Source organism: Saccopteryx leptura, chromosome 6 (genome assembly GCF_036850995.1).
Source record: "Saccopteryx leptura isolate mSacLep1 chromosome 6, mSacLep1_pri_phased_curated, whole genome shotgun sequence".
In the NCBI taxonomy this organism is placed as follows: Eukaryota; Metazoa; Chordata; class Mammalia; order Chiroptera; family Emballonuridae; genus Saccopteryx; species Saccopteryx leptura.
The window spans coordinates 27,687,282-27,706,394 of NC_089508.1; the positions used below are offsets into that span (position 1 = coordinate 27,687,282).

General features: G+C 50.6%; 3 protein-coding genes across 4 annotated transcripts in view; all 3 read left to right on the plus strand.

The window, feature by feature from the left end:
- MIDEAS (mitotic deacetylase associated SANT domain protein) overlaps positions 1 to 14,785 on the plus strand; it is a 69,149-nt gene extending 54,364 nt beyond the window's left edge. For both annotated transcript variants that reach the window (XM_066344670.1, XM_066344671.1), the window contains exons 4-13: positions 221 to 566; positions 2,016 to 2,082; positions 2,578 to 2,720; positions 2,882 to 2,985; positions 3,317 to 3,392; positions 4,061 to 4,149; positions 7,079 to 7,228; positions 8,792 to 9,004; positions 10,706 to 10,899; positions 11,259 to 14,785. In XM_066344670.1, coding sequence (XP_066200767.1) covers positions 221 to 566; positions 2,016 to 2,082; positions 2,578 to 2,720; positions 2,882 to 2,985; positions 3,317 to 3,392; positions 4,061 to 4,149; positions 7,079 to 7,228; positions 8,792 to 9,004; positions 10,706 to 10,899; positions 11,259 to 11,436 — 1,560 coding nt within the window. In that variant the 3' untranslated portion in view covers positions 11,437 to 14,785. The remainder of the gene's footprint in view (positions 1 to 220; positions 567 to 2,015; positions 2,083 to 2,577; positions 2,721 to 2,881; positions 2,986 to 3,316; positions 3,393 to 4,060; positions 4,150 to 7,078; positions 7,229 to 8,791; positions 9,005 to 10,705; positions 10,900 to 11,258) is intronic.
- Positions 1 to 19,113, plus strand: part of FAM161B (FAM161 centrosomal protein B) — a 224,201-nt gene that overhangs the window by 199,105 nt on the left and 5,983 nt on the right. The window lies entirely within an intron of this gene.
- Positions 15,464 to 18,117, plus strand: PNMA1 (PNMA family member 1). The gene has a single exon (XM_066342648.1). The coding sequence runs from the start codon at positions 16,223 to 16,225 to the stop codon at positions 17,282 to 17,284; it is 1,062 nt and encodes a 353-aa protein (XP_066198745.1). The 5' UTR covers positions 15,464 to 16,222; the 3' UTR covers positions 17,285 to 18,117.

Here is a 19,113-nt window from a genome sequence, read left to right on the forward strand (position 1 = left end):
CCTAAATTTACAGTTTAGGCCATTACAGAAACGATTTGCTGACCCCTACCCTATAGGAGGCCATGAGAAGGGCTTTGGGACCAGCCCCTGTCTCACGCTTGCCTTGACGGGTGTGGTAGGCAGACTAAGTTCCCAAGGGGCGACCAGCAAGCAGGAGTCCAGACTTGAGTTTCCCAGGGCATAGGAAGCAGCGCCATCTTTGTTCTGTTTCCTTCTCCAGGCTGAGGACATGAATGTCAAGTTGGAGGGGGAACCTTCCGTGCGGAAACCAAAGCAGCGGCCGCGGCCTGAGCCTCTGATCATCCCCACCAAGGCGGGCACTTTTATTGCCCCTCCGGTCTACTCCAACATCACCCCCTACCAGAGCCACCTGCGCTCTCCTGTCCGCCTGGCTGACCACCCCTCGGAGCGGAGCTTTGAGCTGCCCCCCTACACACCACCTCCCATCCTCAGCCCCGTGCGGGAAGGCTCGGGTCTCTATTTCAATGCCATCATGTCTACGAGCAGCATCCCGGCCCCTCCTCCCATCACACCAAAGAGTGCCCATCGCACCCTGCTCCGGTCTAGTGAGTGACCCTCGCCTCAGTAGCCATGGGCGCAGGGAATGCTGGGAGGGAAGGCAGTGGGTGGGGCCGAGACTCATTTTATGGAGCTGCTAGGGATTGGGCTAGAATGCTGTGAGAAGAGGGGCTCCACTCCCCCTTCTCTGAGAGAGAGAAGGAGGTTGTCCTCATTCACTTCCTCTGAAAAATGTAATAATGTTATCTCTTAGGGTGGTGGAGAGGATTAAGTGTGAGGAAACACTCCCAGAGGTTCACAGATTAACCGTTTATCCTGACCTATCCCTTGGTTTAGCTCTCTAGTGCCCCCTGGTGTCTGAGAGTAAAAAAAAAAATGGCTCGCCTGGGCTGGCCGGCCTCTGCCCTCCCACTTCCACTCCAAGATTTGAAACTTCTCTCCCTGCCTGGGTTGTGCAGAAGGAAGTCACTGTAGAGACCAGGTTGGCAGGAAAGGAAAGGTCTGTCCATGCTTGGGTATTTATTGAGCACTCAGAGGTAAAGCCTAGAATTGGGTCCCATGAGGGCTCCAGTAATGTATGGGGGCACCATGGTCTGCTCTAAGGAGAACATGGGGTCATTAGAGAGTTGACATGGAGAGAGAGAATAAAAGCAGAGCTCCCGTGCGGTGTGGGATCAGCAATCAGTAAATGAAGCAGATCCTATCGAAATCTGCAGAGGCTGTTAGCCTGGGGTAGGCAGGAAAGCATTCCGGAGCGGGTGGGGCTAGAGCTGAGCTTGAACTATGAAGGGGGCGGGAACGACTCACTGGCGGAGAAGATGAGTGGGGCAAAGGCCCCGGAGGTAGAACCGTGTGAGGGGCCACGTGTAAGCAGGCCGCTAGGATCCAGGGTCCAGGCAAGAGGGCGGTAGGAGGCAGACAGGAAGGGGACTGATGAGGAGTACAGGTTTTATCTCACATTGTGGAGAGGAGTCAGCAAAGATTTTGTTTTTGCAGCAAGGGAGTGTCTTGATCAAATGAGGCATTAAGAAAATTAGCTCAAGAGAAACTGAGGCAGAGAACCCAGCAAGGAAATGAGAAGATACTAATGCAATAGCAATCTCCTTCACCACCTCACTAGCGTGCTGAAAGTTTTAGCTTCTGTGATAGTTCACTCACAGTTTAATGTTGGAGTTAATTCTGTAGTATGGGAGCTCTCAGGCCTAGGCATTGTGCCCGATTTTATTCAATCCTCATGTTAACCTTAGGAGATAGGTAGGAATAGCCCCTTTCAGTGGGCATGAAAAATAGAGGCACCCACATATTTGGTAAAGTCACACAGATGTTACTGTTGTGGGCCAGGAGCCAAGATTCAGGATGCTGGATTTCTATGTGTGAACCTCTGTGAGTCACCACTGGCCTTCTCATGAATGTAGAGCAGCCTCCTAGGATTGGGGAGGGAGGGCTTTGCTGAAGGGAGGAGGATGCCATTTACCAACCTGCCTTTTGTCCCGTAGATAGCGCTGAAGTCACCCCACCTGTCCTCTCTGTGATGGGGGAAGCCACCCCAGTGAGCATCGAGCCGTAAGTTCAGCCCTGACTCTGGCCCATGGTGTGAGGGTGGCCAGGTGGGGACCAGGGCATTCCACAGGCCCTGTGAGAAGAGGAGGGCCCTGCAGGCCTGCAGAGGGCTGAACCAGCCTCTCGGGGCTTCTACAGTTGGTCCTGGGCTTTACTCCCCTCACCCTGCTTCTGTGTGAAAGACACGGGGAAACGAGGGGACCAGCTTGGCTTGCATTTGCCTCTGAGAATTAGAAGGGTAGTCCAAGAGACTCCTACCCTGTCTGTAAACCTGGAGCTCCTTCTCCCCTTTCCAACATCTGGGCCTTGCCTTTCTGGTGGTCCTAGGTGCTACTTGCCAGGCTGTCCTTAGAGGCCATATTCTCTATACCCAGCTGAGGCCTTGCTATGCTCAGCCTCTGCCAGCTGCCAGCTGCATCTTCTCCCACCCTCAGGGAGAAGATCAGATTCCCCACCCCCACAAGGTGAGCCTTACTCCCTGCCCTTTCCACCCTGCAGACGAATCAACGTAGGCTCGCGGTTCCAAGCGGAAATCCCCCCAATGAGGGACCGTGCCCTGGCAGCTGCAGACCCGCACAAGGCCGACTTAGTGTGGCAGCCATGGGAGAACCTAGAGAGCAGCCGGGAGAAGCAGAGGCAAGGTGAGAGGGGACTGAGCCAGCAAGCAAAGATGGTCATTGGGGGGGGGGGGTGAGCTAGTCCTACCCCCTCCCACCGCCCTAACCCTGCCCATCCTAGCCCTGAAAGTGATTTCCTCTCCCCCCTCCCCATGTGCTCTTCTTCCCTTGTTCCTGCAATCCAGTGGAAGACCTGCTGACAGCTGCCTGCTCTAGCATTTTCCCTGGAGCTGGCACCAACCAGGAGCTGGCCCTGCACTGTCTGCACGAGTCCAGGGGAGACATCCTGGTGAGACACTGCCCCCAGTGAGGGGAGGACCCTTGGGGAGGCTGGCATAGACCCATCTCTGCTGCCCAGGAGTCAGGCCTGCTGGCATGCTGATTTGAGACAGGCTGGAGGTTCCAACCAAGTTGGGGATTGTAGGGGCTCAGCCTAAGCCTGGCAACCCTAGTTCCAGGGCCCTGCCATCCACCCCAGTCCCTGATTCTGGGTCAGTGGGTCCCCACCCTCAGAGCTGTCGCTAAGGGCTTTCACCATCAGTGGCTGCCTGAGGAGGCCTTCTGCATGTGCCCACTGAAACCCCTGCCAGGGCCTGACTGCTTCCTCACTTCCCTTTCAGGAAACGCTGAATAAGCTGCTACTGAAGAAGCCCCTGAGGCCCCACAACCACCCACTGGCAACTTATCACTACACAGGTGGGCCTGGCTGGGGGCTGGCACAGGGCCTGGAGCCTCAGGGGGTCTCCCATCAGTGGGCCCACTTAGTGCCAAGTCCCAGGCCTGGATGGGGAGGTGGGGATGGATAAGCCAAGAGCCAAGGTGAGGGAACTGACACCAGAGCCGGGGGAGCTCTCCAGGGGCTCACTGTGCCCTGGAGATGAAGGGAGAAGGTCGTGGGCAGGCGGGAGCCCATCCAGGCGGAGAAGCCCAGGACACAGGACAAGGGACAGGAACCCAGGTAGTGCCATCCAAACTGGCACCAGGTACCTGGAACTTTGACACCCCCTGGACATTGCCCAAGTGGGCATAATCATAGCAGCCGTGCTGTTAATTAGTCTCTGTTGAGTAGCACGTGTCATCTGTGGCAGGAAGAGCACCACGGGTTTCACGTGCATTATCTCATTTTGCCTGCCCCACAGCTGGAGAGGTGGCTTCTATTATTCCCATTTGACAAGCAACGAGAGGGAGGTTCAGAGGCTGAGAGGCACGGCGAGTAAGTGGCAGAAGCAGGTTGTGGAGCCAGCTTTGAATGCCAGCAGCAGAGTGTAGATGGCTGACCTCACATTTGCATGCTGGTCAGAATCCCCCAGCGGTGCTCACCATCCTGCCCACCTCACTACCCTGGCTCCCTCTTTGCCCCGCAGGCTCCGACCAGTGGAAGATGTCTGAGAGGAAGCTGTTCAACAAGGGCATTGCCATCTATAAGAAGGATTTCTTCCTGGTGCAGAAGCTGGTGAGCTGGGGTGCTGTCTCCAGGGTCACTGAGGGCAGGAGCTACCTCTGCCAGTAGGGGCCTGCAGTCGCTTACCAAGCCCTCTAAAAAACACTCGATTCAGTGCACTGAGTAGCCTCAGAGACAACTTTCTAAACAAAACAAGAAGGGAATGAAATCAGGACTTTCCCCCCTTGATTCTAAGCCCCCTTTCTTCACCTTACAGTAGTGTGACCTCACTCTGGGGTCTTTTTTTTTTTTTTTTTTGGATTTTTCTGAAGTTGGAAACGGAAAGGCAGTCAGACAGGCTCCCACATGCGCCCGACTGGGATCCACCCAGCACACCCACCAGGGGGCAATGCTCTGCCCATCTGGGGCGCCACTCTGTTGCAACCAGGGCCATTCTCGCGCCTGAGGCAGAGGCCAAGGAGCCATCCCCAGCGCCTGGGCCATCTTTGCTCCAATGGAGCCTCGGCTGTGGGAGGGGAAGAGAGAGACAGAGAGGAAGGAGAGAGGGAGGGGTGGAGAAGCAGATGGGTGCTTCTCCTGTGTGCCCTGGCCGGGAATCGAACCTGGGACTCCTGCACGCTAGGCCAATGCTCTACCACTGAGCCAACTGGCCAGGGCCCACACTCTGGGGTCCTAATCCAGCGGGAGGCCTGACTGGGCATCAGACTCAGTGGCATCAAATTTAAAATAGTGACTTGCATAAGAGGAGAAGGCGGGCTGCAGGCGGAGCTGGGCCATCCCCAGGGGGCCGGAGACTAGGTAGCTGACTCTGGTGGGGGCCTCCGCCCACTTCTTGTCAGACCCAGGGCTTCTTTCCAGTGACTCAGCTGACCAGGCGGAGGAGGCCCGAGCCTAGTTTTCATAGACTTATCTTGTCCTCTCTCTCTGTTCTTCTGGGAAACTAAAGTGCTTTGCTAATCTGAGGACTCGCATCTTCCTACCAGCCCCATCTGGCCAAGTCTGGGCTGTGGGAGAGTAGTTGTGTAGACCGCTGAGGGAGAAGGGCTTCCAAGAATGCGCTCTTTCCTCCTGGAATGGTACATTGTGCCACGGAAGGCTCTGGAGACTGGACAGACTGCTGATGAATTAATTCTCCTACATGGACCCTGTTGTGAGGACAGACCTTTGCTGGGTTCCCAATTGGGCATATTTCTGGGAAGCGCACGACCGTGAAATTCATGGAGGCGCCCCAAATGCTTGACTGAAAAGAATGGACCGATAGTCAAACAGACGATCAGAGAGCATTGATAGTAAAAGTGCAAATGGGATCTAATTAATACATTCGTGATTTGGCCATTCCTTTGGGATGGAGCTTGTCTGTTTCTCTTCAGGCCCAGAGGAGCCTCACTGGCCCCTTGGGCTCTGTGGACAGGACCTCAGTGCTGCCCAGCAGTTGGCTGAGCAGTCCGGGAGCCCGCGGGACTGGGGAGAGTCTGAGGAAACAGCCTCTGTGTTCTCTGTGTGTGGAAAGGTAGTCTAGAAACCAAACCCAGTGACCACGTAGATTTGTGAAATGGGAGGGCTAGGATTTCAGAGCCTGGGAGGCCTTGGAGATCATCTAGTGCTCACCCCACTCACGTGAAGAGACTTGTTGTCTAAGGCAGCCCAGCTGCTTAGGGGCAGAGTTAGGGACAAGGCTTGGGCCTCTTGCTTCCTCTTCAGGGTTCCAGGGCTTTCCTTTTTTTTTTTTTTAAATTACTTGACTGATTTTACAGAGACAGGAGAGAAAGGGGAGCATGGACTAAGAAATAACAACTCATAGTTGCTTCATGTTAGTTGTTCATTGCTTGCTTGATATATGTGCCTTGACCAGGGAAGCCCAGGGTTTCGAACCGGCAACCTTGGCATTCCAGGTCGAAGGTTTATCCACTGCGCCACCACAGGCCAGGCCAGGGCTTTTTTATTTCCTGACATTTCTCCACCCTCACTTGTCAGTTGCTGCATCCTAGAGACAAATAAAATCATTTGTCCAAATTGATGAAGAGAACCTATGTTGCAAGGTCTATCCTGGCTTTGAATGTGGAGGTTGCCCAGAATTCTTCCCCCCTCTAATTTGTTCTTTTGAAAATTTCAAGCTTACACGAAAATGGAAAGAATTGTATAATGAACACCTGTGTACCCCTCACTTAGATTTTTCAGTTAACATTTGCCACATGTGCTTTCTTTCTTCTCTATATAAACTTGAATATGTACCTATTCTATTTTAATTTGTAATTAAAATTTACATATACCATGACTCTTGACCCAAATATCTCCTAAAAATAAGGATATTCTCCTATAAAACCACAATATCCTTATCAAAGAAACTTAAACTGATATGATATGATAATACTCTTTAAAATGCGGTTCATATTCAAGTCTCCCCAGTGGCTCCATGTTGTCCTTTTTAGCTTAAAAAAAAAAGTGCTGAACCTGACCAGGCGGTGGTGCAGTGGATAGAGCGTCTGACTGGGATGCAGAGGACCCAGGTTCGAGACCCCGAGGTCGCCAGCTTGAGCGTGGGCTCATCGGGTTTGAGCAAGGCTCACCAGTTTCAGCCCAAGGTCGCTGGCTCGAGCAAGGGGTCACTCGGTCTGCTGTAGCCCCCCGGTCAAGGCACATATGAGGAATCAATCAATGAACAACTAAGGAGCCACAACGAAGAATTGATGCTTCTCATCTCTCTCCCTTCCTGTCTGTCTCTATCTGTCCCTCTGACTCTCTCTGCCACACACACACACACACACACACACACAAACACACACACACAAAGTGCTGAAGCTTTGATTTATTGAATTGGGCAGTGGTTTGTACAGAGCAGATGTTGGAGAAATGCTTGTATTTTGGGGCTTGATTGGGTTTACCGTTTGCAAAGCTTCGGGGTAGACATGAGAAAGGCTGGAGTATCCCAGGCAGGTAAGCTGGACCAGAAAGTCTGACCTCAGGTTTGGCTTCCCACCAGATCCAGACCAAGACCGTGGCCCAGTGTGTGGAGTTCTACTACACCTACAAGAAGCAGGTGAAAATTGGCCGCAACGGGACACTCACCTTCGGGGACGTGGATACAAGTGACGATAAATCAGCCCAGGAAGAGGTGGAAGTGGATATTAAGGTGAGTCCCTTCCCAGCCCCAGCTGCTGAGAACCTGGGCTGGGCCTGGGTTCCGGGCTGAGCTGAGAGGCTGAGGCCAAGACCTCCAGGAGGCCCTGGAGGGCAGAGAGAGGGAGGCAGTGTCCCTGACAGCCCCAGGGAGCTGATGCCCTCGGCCCTGCTTGTGGACCTTTGGGTTTCCCTCTCTTTTTTTTTTTTTTTCATTTTTCTGAAGCTGGAAACAGGGAGAGACAGTCAAACAGACTCCCGCATGCGCCCGACCGGGATCCACCCGGCACGCCCACCAGGGGCGATGCTCTGCCCACCAGGGGGCGATGCTCTGCCCATCCTGGGTGTCGCCATGTTGTGACCAGAGCCACTCTAGCGCCTGGGGCAGAGGCCACAGAGCCATCCCCAGCGCCTGGGCCATCTTTGCTCCAATGGAGCCTTGGCTGCGGGAGGGGAAGAGAGAGACAGAGAGGAAAGCGCGGTGGAGGGGTGGAGAAGCAAATGGGCGCTTCTCCTGTGTGCCCTGGCCGGGAATCAAACCCGGGTCCTCCGCACGCTAGGCCGACGCTCTACCGCTGAGCCAACCGGCCAGGGCTGGGTTTCCCTCTCTAGTGGCCAGTGTTGTAGTAATAGTATCTTGTGTTGCTGCAGAACTTGGGGGAAATTCCCACAGTATTTGCACCAGCATCAATTTATTGACCCCTCATAGCAGACCTCTAACTGTTTCCCAAACTGGAGCCATTCTTGCATTCCCTTTATGAGCTCTGCTGTTTCTGCATCCTACCTTATGTCACCATTGCTATTTCTGTCATTTCCACATACCACTTGTGCTACTACTTAATATTTTTAAAAATCAACTCAGTTTTTACTCTAACAGGAAGCTTTCTATCACAATCATAAACAGAAAACCAGTATTACTTGCCATAGAAGGTACTAGTGAAAATAATAGTGCATCAAAATCAAACACTGTTATTGAATTCTTGCTGGATACTACCTATTACCTGCGCAGGCTCTGAGAAGAGCCTGACCTATCTAAGTCTAGAGAAAGCATAAAAGACACATTCACACCAACTCAAGACTTTGTCTTTAACATAATTAGGATGGAAAGAGAATGTTATTTAATTGTTTCCATGTGCCCACCTAAAGTCATCTTGCGGTTACAAGTCCATACTTGGTAACATGCTGCTCAAAGAGGAGGGGTGGTTTGGTCTCCATTTGGCAGATGGGAAGGGCGTGGAGATACAGAGAGTGTTACAAGATAGTTTAGAATGGAGCTGTCTCTGCTGCCTGGCTCCACCTGACTACCCTGCACAAGGATGTGTCTTGCACACGTCCAGGAAGACAAGTGGCCGGTGGGGAGGGACTAGCATGTTCCCTCCCAGCCCCTGGGTCCATTCTGGCTCAAGGCTCTCTCTTCTTTGCCAGAAGACTAGGTGAGGGAGGGCATAGAGTCATAGCACAGGAGGCCAGGCCAGGACTAGCAGGGACAAGTGAGTCCCTGGCTGGGTCAGAATCAGTGCACTATGGCCACATGACTGAGCTCGAGGCTCACTGCCCTTGTTCTTGTCCCCCATAGACTTCCCAGAAGTTCCCCAGGGTGCCTGCTCCCAGAAGAGAGTCCCCAAGTGAAGAGAGGCTGGAGCTCAAGAGGGAAGTAAAGGAGACCAGGAAGGAGGGGGAGGAGGAGGTGCCAGAAATCCAGGAGAAAGGGGAGCAGGAAGAGGGGCGAGAGCGGAGCCGGCGGGCAGCGGCTGTCAAAGCCACACAGACACTACAGGCCAATGAGTCGGTAAGTGTGACCTCCACTGGGGGAGCCCAGGGCCAGGAGAAGGGCTGGAGCTGGGCCCCAGGGAGTGGGAGGGAGGGCAGAGCAGGAACATGACTGTGATCATCATCATAATAGCAGGAAATGTACTCAGGGCCTTATGCTATTAACTTTTTTAATCTTCATAACCCTGTGTAGTGGATAATGCCATTATTCTCACTTCACAGATGAGGAAATTGAGGCCCAAGACTAGACAGCTACTAGGCAGCCTGACTCCAAAGACTGCCACTAAATTTTGCACTCTACTACTTTTGTTTCTGAGACACAGGGAGAAAGGTTTTGTTTGAAAACCTAGGTGTGTGGGACATTGAGGAAGCATTTGTGAGTTGTAGCTCTCTGGCTGGGCTCCCTTCAGAGAGCTGTGTCCCAGACAAGAATGTCAGAAACCAAAATGAGATCGTAGGAATAAGAATAATGGTTCCTCACCCATGTTCTCTGCAAAGTACTTTCCTGTCCATGATCTCATTAATTCCTCACAATAACCCCTTAAAGTGTTAACCCCCACTCTACAGATGGAGGAAACTGGGTTCAGAGGTACTAAGTGACTTGCCTGAGGCTTCACCCCCAGTCCTCCTAGTGCAGCACTCTGTCTGTCACATCACAGGCCACAAAGCAGGACATACCAGCCAGAGCTGTTCCTTGTCAGGGAGGAGTCTCCCAAGAGGGTAGGGATGGGAAGGGCCTGTTGGGGAACTACTATGAGAGTCTTTATTTTGATGTTGTACACTATATGCTTGTAGGAAAGTCCCCACAAACTGCATACACACAGCTGTTTGCTTTCTTTTTATTATTATTATTAATGATTTTTGAGAGAGAGAACTATCCGTTTGTTGTTCCACTTACTTATGCATTCCTTGGTTGATTCTTGTATTTGCCTTGCCCGGGGATTGAACTTGTAACCTTGCTGTTTTGGGACAATGCTGTAACCAACCGAGCTCTCTGATCAGGGTCCCGTTTGCTTTCTTTTGAGCTTTGGGTGTGCTCCTTTTTTAAGAGCTCTGCTCCGTGTACATGCTCAGTGGAGTTCTGCTGACTTTTGTAAGCACTCTTCCTGTAGGGTCAACCCAGTGCACACACTTATGACCTCAAATGGCCATCCGGGGCTCCCCTAACCCCTGAGCTCATGCCTTGAACAGCACCTCTCCAGGTCAACACAAGGTGTCCTCTGCTCTCTGGCACCTGCTTGGCATTTCCCGTGGTGGCTCATATTGTCATGAACTAGATGTCCCTCCCACTAAACTGCACTCTCTCTGAGGCAGGGACTCCTGTCGGTCATCTCTGTATCCCCAGCACCTGCACAGCACACAGATTTGAATCTCATTTATGGAATGAAGTAATGAGTGGACTAAATGACTGGAAACATGAACACATGTGTCATTAATTGAAGCACTAAATCCCCTGTCAGATACATCAGGAAGGCCTTGGGCAGCTAGGACTATCCCACAGAATTACTGTACCAGCAACTTTGTAGAGTCGAGTTGGCCAAAGATGGAATGGGTTGCGGGAAAGGCAACAAGTGCCTTGTCAATGGAAGGATTCAATGGAGCAGAGAATGCTCGGGACCATCTGGCAGCAGTGTATGGCCGTTAGGAGTCCTCTGTTCCCTAAAAGTCGGAATCTGTCTTCCCCAAAGCTCTGAACTTCTCCTTGTTTGATCCTCTCCAGGCCAATGACATCCTCATCCTCCGAAGCCATGACAACGCCCCTGGGTCTGCTGGTGGCCAGGCCTCAGAGAAGTCAAGAGAGGGGGCAGGGAAGTCACGAAGGGCACTACCTTTTACGGAGAAGAAGAAGAAAACAGAGACATTTAATAAGACCCAGAATCAGGAGAACACTTTCCCTTGTAAAAAATGCGGCAGGTAAGATTTGTTTCCATGGGGACAGGTAAGATGTGTCTCCATGGGGACCTAAGCGGGTTGGCTATGGTTGGTGACCAGGCAGAGGTTGGTTGAGGAGAAGGTAGTCTGAGCTTTCACTTTGTCTTTTGATTGGCTCAGAGGGTTTCTAGGGCAGTGATGTCACACGGCAGCTTTTAGAAGAGGGATGTATACTGAATCAGGAACCCATCTCTCCCCAAGTTGGAGGGTGGGGGTAGGCCATGTGGTACTCTGCAAGTCAGGAAGGGCCAGGGACCCTACCCCCCACCACACCCTACAGCCTGGTGGCCCCAGGAGGGTGGGGACACACCTCTTACTGAACCCCTCTTGCCTGGCTGTAGGGTGTTTTACAAGGTGAAGAGCCGCAGCGCCCACATGAAGAGCCACGCGGAGCAGGAGAAGAAAGCCGCCGCTCTGAGGCAGAGGGAGAAGGAGGCCGCGGCTGCTGCGGCCACGGCGGCCGCGGCCTCCCCCCACCAGCCGGCCCTGCGGGAGGAAAGTGCCGGCGAGAGGGGCTGACGCCGGGCCCCGCCAGGAGACCCAGGACTGGCCCCTCTTCCTGGGCGCCCGGCTCTCCCTGCGCCGGCCTTGTCCAAGAGCCTGTGAGCTCCCCGGAACCTACAGAAGGAGAGAGGAGAGATCACGCGGACTTCTCTCTGAAAAAACAAATAAGACAATAAAATAAACAGCTCTTTTATTTATAGAGGCCCCAGGAGCAGTGTTAAGGGCTGCAGGATCCAGTTTTCTGTGCATTCGGTTTGTTGGAAGTTGTCCTCAACGTTGTCCTGGAAATAGAGTCCCTGCTGGCTGGGGCTGCCCGCTGGGAGGGGCTCCAGCCGCTGCCACCGCTGCCTCTCATAGGGGGACCCCTGCTGCGCAGTCTCTTCCCTGCCTCTTTGTTCCCCCTGTCCCCCTTGGTCACCAAGGAGAGCCAAGCACAAACTCCCTCCATTGCAGCAGCATTCCTCCTTTCCAGAGGCCTTCAAAGGCCCCGCCCAAAGCCCTGGACAAAGGAGTTGGTTGGCTGGCGATCTCTGAGGGAGCTCAGCCTGTGCTATCCCCTGCACCCCAGTGTCCAGGCCTAAGGGAGTCGTGATCCTGCCTCAGACAGGCCTCCCTCTGCCTGCCAGGGAAGTTACCAGAATGCCTGCAGGGAGAAACTAGGACAGGTACCTAACCCTTTGTCATTTGCTAGCAGCCTGCTGGGGCTGGAAAGTTTTCTCAAATGTTTGGGGAAGGGCCATGCTCCTGTCCAGCTGCCAGCCTGCTGGAGAACAGGGACCTGTGCTGAGGGGACTTTAGATCAGCCTCGCTCTTCCTGCTTCCCACCTTTGTGCCAGATACCTTTGGGCTCTGGAGGGGATGAGGGCGCTTAGCCCAGGCCCAGCCTGCCCCTCGTTGCCCGTTTCCTGCCTGCCTCTGTCCTGCCCTTGGCAGCCGCCACCTAACCCCACCCCACCTGGTCTAGCGCTGATATCCACAGCTCAGCCCCCAGTCCTGCATGCTGGAGATTTCTGGATCCTTCCCTGAGAGGGGGAGGTCTCCTAACCAGATTGGACAGGAGCCTTCATTCCTTGACTTGTGTCATTTGGGAGCTATTTATTTATTCTTAATATTTAATTTTTAACATCCTCTCAGGGACCAGGGGCCTCCTGCTTTCCAGAGGCCCAAGTGCATTTATCCCAAAACAAGGCACCTTCTTGGCACCCACCCTACCCCCACCCCACCCTCATTCCCAAGACCCCAAGGCCCCCCACCCCCACTTGTTGCTCTGATAGCTCTTGCCAATAGGAATGACAGTAGCGTTGAGAGAGGGTGGAAGGTGTCACCAAAGCCACACATAGACTAGCAGGAGCAAGGGAGATCAAAGGCAGTTCTTGTTGCTACCTCTTCTCTGGCTGTACTTTCAGATTGCCTGAGGGGATTGGCTGGAAGCCAGAATGCTGGTTTTGTTTCTGGCTTTGAAGAAGCTATATTTAGCATGGAGTCACTAATGTAAGGGCTAGAAAGTTCTCGAGGTCCCCTTCACTCACCAGTCCCACAGAGCTGAGTTATTTTTCTGATCTTGTTCCTCAGCTTTAGTTGTATAAAAGAAGTTCTAAATGAATGCAAGTATACAACAGGGTCATGATGTCAGGAAGGATCCAAAAAGTATTCATTCTGCTACTACTTACGACATAGCCTAAAGACATCCTGTTGGTAGCTGGGAGTGTGGAGTTTTGTTTCTAAACTACGCACTATCAGGTATTTGTCAGCATTCATGTATCAATATGGTTCTATAGGACCCCAACTATGAGAGCAACAAAATTCTCCCCTAGACTCCTGGACAGCTACCTAGATTTCCAACTTCCCAGTTAATTTTCTCCTCAAAATTCTACAAGCCCAGTATCCCAAGATTGCAAAAATCTGGAATACCCTTCAGAAACAGGAAGGTAGCAAATTTAGGCTCTCTTCTAAATCACTTGTGTAATATGAGTGCCTTCGCAGCTACTCCCCAAAGTGCTACTTATGTTTCCCAAGGTTTTTTTTATATTTAAATTATATTTAGTTTCAGACGCCTTTACGGACATGTTGTAACAGCAACCTCCTTTGTCTAGAATGATTCTTCTTTTCTAAGCTCATGGAGACCAGACCAGGTGAATGTAGGTAGAGAAAATCAAGATGGTACCTCTCTGTATTAATCCCACCAATACTGCATTTAGAAGGGTTCATGCCCCAGGATAGATTTGCATCTAGAATGCAGTGTGAAAGTTACAATGTTTAGAGGGCAGATGCAATTGTGGCATATCACCTGCCAATTAAGTAGGTGCAGGCATGGAAGCTGGCATAGGTATATCCTTTATGGTGCTTTCTCCCCGTGAACATATGAGGCTCATCTTTTTCTTTTCCTGTTCAGAGCTCTTTGCTTTAAGAAGTTAAATGACAAACACCTCCAGCTTTATAATGTCCTTCCCACACCATCTCCCATAGCCCCATCTGCACTCAGCAAGGGCATGAAACTAACCTAGTGCCTGTATTCCAGACCATTTCTGAGGTCTCTTACCCACCCAAGGAGGCAGTGCTTCCGAACTGTCCTCCATGCCTTCGGCAGCCCCCCCTCACAGCTTAGGTACACACCCATCCTCTTGCCACCCCACCTCCGCCCCTGGCACAGAGGTCGTGTGCTGCTTATGTCTAAAGGGATCCCCTATATTGAACTGCCTCAGTGACCTAAATTCTTCTCATGTGCCAGAGGTTAAGATGAAGGAGGAATACAACACATACTCAAGCCCCAGCTATTTAAATGTCTTCACTGGGGCTCACTTTCCTTGGATGGTATTTATTACCAGACTGGCAATCCTAACTCTTTAGGATTATAGGAAGTATGCATATTTTTATAAATTTTAAAAATTGTATGTCCTCCACATGTTTTGCTGTGTTACTATTTGCCTCTAATAATTTGCAGCTGTTTTACTCTTTCCTCGTTTGTCTCTCAGTTGAAGGCCTTGTTGGAGGGAACAGCACAGGAACAGCCTTGACAGTATGTAATTATTGTACAAATATTTTAATAGCATATAAATAAGTATATTCCTTTTATTTTGAAAAAAATGATGAGACACTGCCTTTTGTGTGTTTGCTGCCTGTGGCACCCTTTTTTAAAGACTGTTACATATTAAAATAGTGTACATATATATAAATATTACCTCTTGCTGTACAGTTGTGATAGACCAGACTGAAGATTTTATTTTTTGTGCGCTTTTTATAAAAAAAAAAATTAATACACTAAAGAAAATCTTGCTGATGTGATTGTAATGTACCTATGTAACTTATTTACATTTGAATGTTCTGTATCTTTAAACCTTTTATTAAATAAGGTTTTAAAAATTCAGAGATGAATGTTGTGTTCTTTTGGGGAGATTGTCACCATCTGGAATTGACGTAAGTAGGCCTTTGTTTTGCTTGCAGGCGATTACTCGACATGAACTGCAAGGATTCTGGTGTATTAGCCCATTGTCAATGATGCTAGGAGAGGAAAAGTTAACACACTAGTGTTTGCCTGGCTATACCGATTACTGAATATATAGATCGTTTTACAAAATTTTAGAGAAGTCTCAATTCACTGGCTCACACCAAAATATGTAAATGACGCACTTCCAACATTTTAGTTTCACTGGGTTGAAATAGGAAGGGTACAGAATGTGATCAGGTGGCACAGGGAAGCCGCGTGGCTGAAAAGAGTGTTTTCAAGTTGAACCAGCGACCTGAGTAGCCTAATCTGTCTTGACGGACGCATTTTCAACACTAACATCTTAAATTCACTGCAGAAATATATAATCTTTTAAACACGGTGCTTTGTTTTAAAAAAAAAAAAAAAACAACTGGAAAATAAAATGCGCCATCAGAGAAACCTGTGCTCTGAGCCCCTGGCTGGCACCATGGCAACCATTCCAACCCGCGGGCTGCCTAATACACGGATCTCGCGTCGGCTAGGCCACCGTTGCCATGACTACATTGACGCCCACGGCGCCGCGGAGGCGGGGCGCGCAGAAGCCACCCGCGGTGCCGACCCCGCCTCTCCACTGCGGCAGTTAACTCGTCCGCGGGTTGCAGGTCTGAGCGCACCGTAGCCGTGGTGCGCCAGCCCGCCGCTGCCCGCCGCAGCCCCTCGCAGCCCCTCGCAGCCCCTCGCAGCCCCTCGCAGCCCACCGCCTGCGCCTCCGGCCTCGGCCGTCCTCGCCGCCCAGAAGGCTCCCTGCACCCAAGAAGAAGCTACTCGCGGGCTGACCCTGCCGCCGCTACCGAGACCTCAGGACAGACTGTCTCTCCCTCCAGGGGCGGCACAGCCCTCGCCTGCTGAGCAGCGGCTCCTCGGCCGCCCGAAGGCCCGGCTCCGACCGCGAACGCCGGGTCGACTCCCGGAGCAGCGACTGCCCAGCGGCCCGCCGGGGAGAGGAGAGGAGGCGGCCACGCCCCGCGACCGTACCCCGGCGGCTCCTGCCTTCGCCACCCGTCCTTGCGCCAGGCCTCCTGCACCGCGAGGAGGACCCCGGCCGCGGCCCCCCACCTGAGACGCAAGATGGCCGCTGCCGCATGACTGAGTCTACCCGAGGCTGCGCTCCCAGGACGAGCCGAGGGGACTGATTTTGGAAAGCAGCGAAGGGACGACTGCGGGACTCTGGTGTCATTTGTTAATCCTGGTTGCGTGAAGCTTGCCTCCCTCGGGCATATTTTGGGGGTGAGTGCCTGCTGTAGTCCTGAGCCCTAGAGCACAGGGAGTCGCACTCGAATCCGTATTTGTAGAATTGAGCTGTTAGTAGTTGGGAAAATGGCGATGACACTGTTGGAAGACTGGTGCAGGGGGATGGATGTGAACGCCCAGAGAGCCCTGCTGGTCTGGGGGATCCCGGTGAACTGTGATGAGGCTGAAATCGAAGAGACCCTCCAGGCAGCGATGCCTCAGGTACCTTATCGAGTGCTTGGGAGAATGTTCTGGAGGGAGGAGAATGCGAAAGCAGCCTTGTTAGAGCTCACTGGCGCTGTGGATTACGCGGCCATCCCCAGGGAGATGCCAGGTAAAGGAGGGGTCTGGAAAGTAGTCTTTAAGCCCCCGACTTCCGATGCTGAATTTTTAGAAAGGTTGCACCTCTTCCTAGCAAGAGAGGGGTGGACCGTGCAAGATGTTGCCCGTGTCCTTGGGTTTCAGAACCCCAACCCGGCTCCAGGCCCAGATATGCCAGCGGAGATGCTAAATTATATTTTGGATAATGTTATTCAGCCTCTTGTTGAGTCCATATGGTACAAGAAGCTGACCCTGTTCTCGGGGAGGGACATCCCCGGGCCTGGGGAGGAGACTTTTGATTCCTGGCTGGAGCACACTAATGAGGTCATAGAGGAGTGGCAGGTATCTGATGTAGAAAAGAGGCGGCGATTGATGGAGAGTCTTAGAGGCCCTGCCGCTGACGTCATCCGCATCCTCAAGACGAACAACCCCGCGATAACTACCGCCGAATGCCTGAAGGCGCTTGAGCAGGTGTTTGGCAGCGTCGAGAGTTCTAGGGATGCGCAGGTCAGATTTCTGAACACTTATCAGAACCCAGGAGAAAAGTTATCGGCGTATGTCCTTCGTCTGGAGCCTCTGTTACAGAAGGTGGTGGAGAAGGGGGCCATAGATAAAGATAACGTGAACCAGGCCCGCCTGGAGCAGGTCATTGCTGGAGCCAGCCACAGCGGGGCCATCCGAAGGCAGCTATGGCTGACCGGGGCTGCGGAAGGGCCGGCACCCAACCTCTTTCAGTTGCTGGTGCAGATCCGCGAGGAAGAGGCCAAGGAAGAGGAGGAAGAGGCTGAGGCTGCCCTTCTCCAGTTAGGCCTGGAGGGGCACTTCTGAGTTCTGGGAAATGGAGCTTTAGTGCAGACCTAAACAACAGCTTCTTTCATTGCCCTATGCTGTCTTATAGTTGTGTCTCTTATAAAATCCTGTTTTCTGGGGGAAAGTTGGGACTGCGTATTCATGTAACATTAGTAAAATCCTGCAAGCGAGCACCCCGAGCTGCTACAAGTGAGTCTGCTAGCTAAAATGCGAAGTCAAGGCTTGGACACAGGTGCTCAATGCAAGCTGTCATCGTGGCATTATCATCAGTTGTGAAGACGTGAACTTGTGACACTTCTCTCGTCGAGGTACTTAAATGTGACATTGCATGTTCAGAGCCTGGCTAACATAAGAAGTGTTCAGTAAAAATATGAACTGTTATTACTAATAATGTGAATAGTTTTTGTGTTTACTGTAAATTGTGATTTATATTGAAAAAATGTGAATTAGATATTAGTGATTCAACCTCACAGTGCAAATTTCTCATTTTTCATCTGTAAACATCTGGATCAGCTTATATTGAAAAAATGTGAATTAGATATTAGTGATTAAACTTCACAGTGCAAATTTCTCATTTTTCATCTGTAAACATCTGGATCAGTTTAGTTGAAAAGTATTCTGAGACTGTCAGAAAAATATTACAATACAGAACTGTGTTAATTGGAATTTTTCACTATACAAGATACAGATATAAATCATACAGGGGAGGTTAATACGAACCAGTTAGAGTATCCCATTTCCCCATTTCAGATCTTTGTCATTGAATAGTTCTCTTTATTCATGCTGATTCTAAGTGTTCTAAATTTGAAGTTACCAAATACATGTATACAAATAAAATTTTAAAAATTCCAGTCTTCTCATTTTTCTGACATGTATAAAAAATTTCAGTGTAATTAAGATATGTATCTTTCTCAGACTTCACTATGTCACCAAAAAAAAAAAAAATCAAACCAAAACTAGGTTATGTTTTTAATTGATTTGTTCCACTTATTTATGCTTTCATTGGTTGCTCCTTCTGCACCCTGACTGGGGATCAAACCTTGGCTTTTTGAGATCACGCTCTAACCAATTGATGTACCAGGCCAGAGCTTTCAATTATTTCCTCTCTAAGCTTTATAGCATACTGTATAAGTTTAAATTGCAGTACTTTTAATGGACTCAGTTTTTGCGTATTTTCTGCTAGGAGGCTAAATAGGTAGAAGTAAATATTAACTCACTATAAAATTTTAGGAAATCCTGACCTAAGTTTTAGGAGGTTATTAGCAATGTTCCTCCCCTTTGAAGTTCCTTTTAGTTAAACTTGTGTGTTTTGCTACAGGAAGAATTCAAACCTGCGTCACATGAATGCTTCAGTTTTACAGCAGCCATTTTATATCAAGAGGCTATAAAAGGAAATATGGTTTTAAAACGTTTATTTGGCTGCAGAGATTCAGAGATTGAAGCTGTCTTATCTTTTGAGATCCTAGTAAATCCAGAAGTGATTATATAAACAGTGTTCCTGGGAGACTTCCCCTTGAAACAAGACTTTAAAATTATACCCAACCTATTGTGACAATCATAACAAAATTTGTAATTCTAAAAGCTGTATGTTCTAACAGATTTTTCTATACACTCATGTCACTTCTCATTTCACATCTGTTCTTCCCTCACACTTCTTTCAACAAACATCTCCACATATTTGACCCCCACACAGAAATGCACAACCTCACTTTTCCTACAGACATGTCCTCGTTCCCCCCTCCCCGATTCATGGTTTCCCTGTCCATTCCCCCCCCCATACACACTCCTGACTTTTCACAATTCTATCTTCACACATTCCCTCTCACCTTCCCCACAACACTCCATTG

Excerpts from the sequence above, each read along its gene's own strand:
- PNMA1 (XM_066342648.1), top strand. The coding sequence starts at position 16,223 with ATGGCGATGACACTGTTGGAAGACTGGTGCAGGGGGATGGATGTGAAC.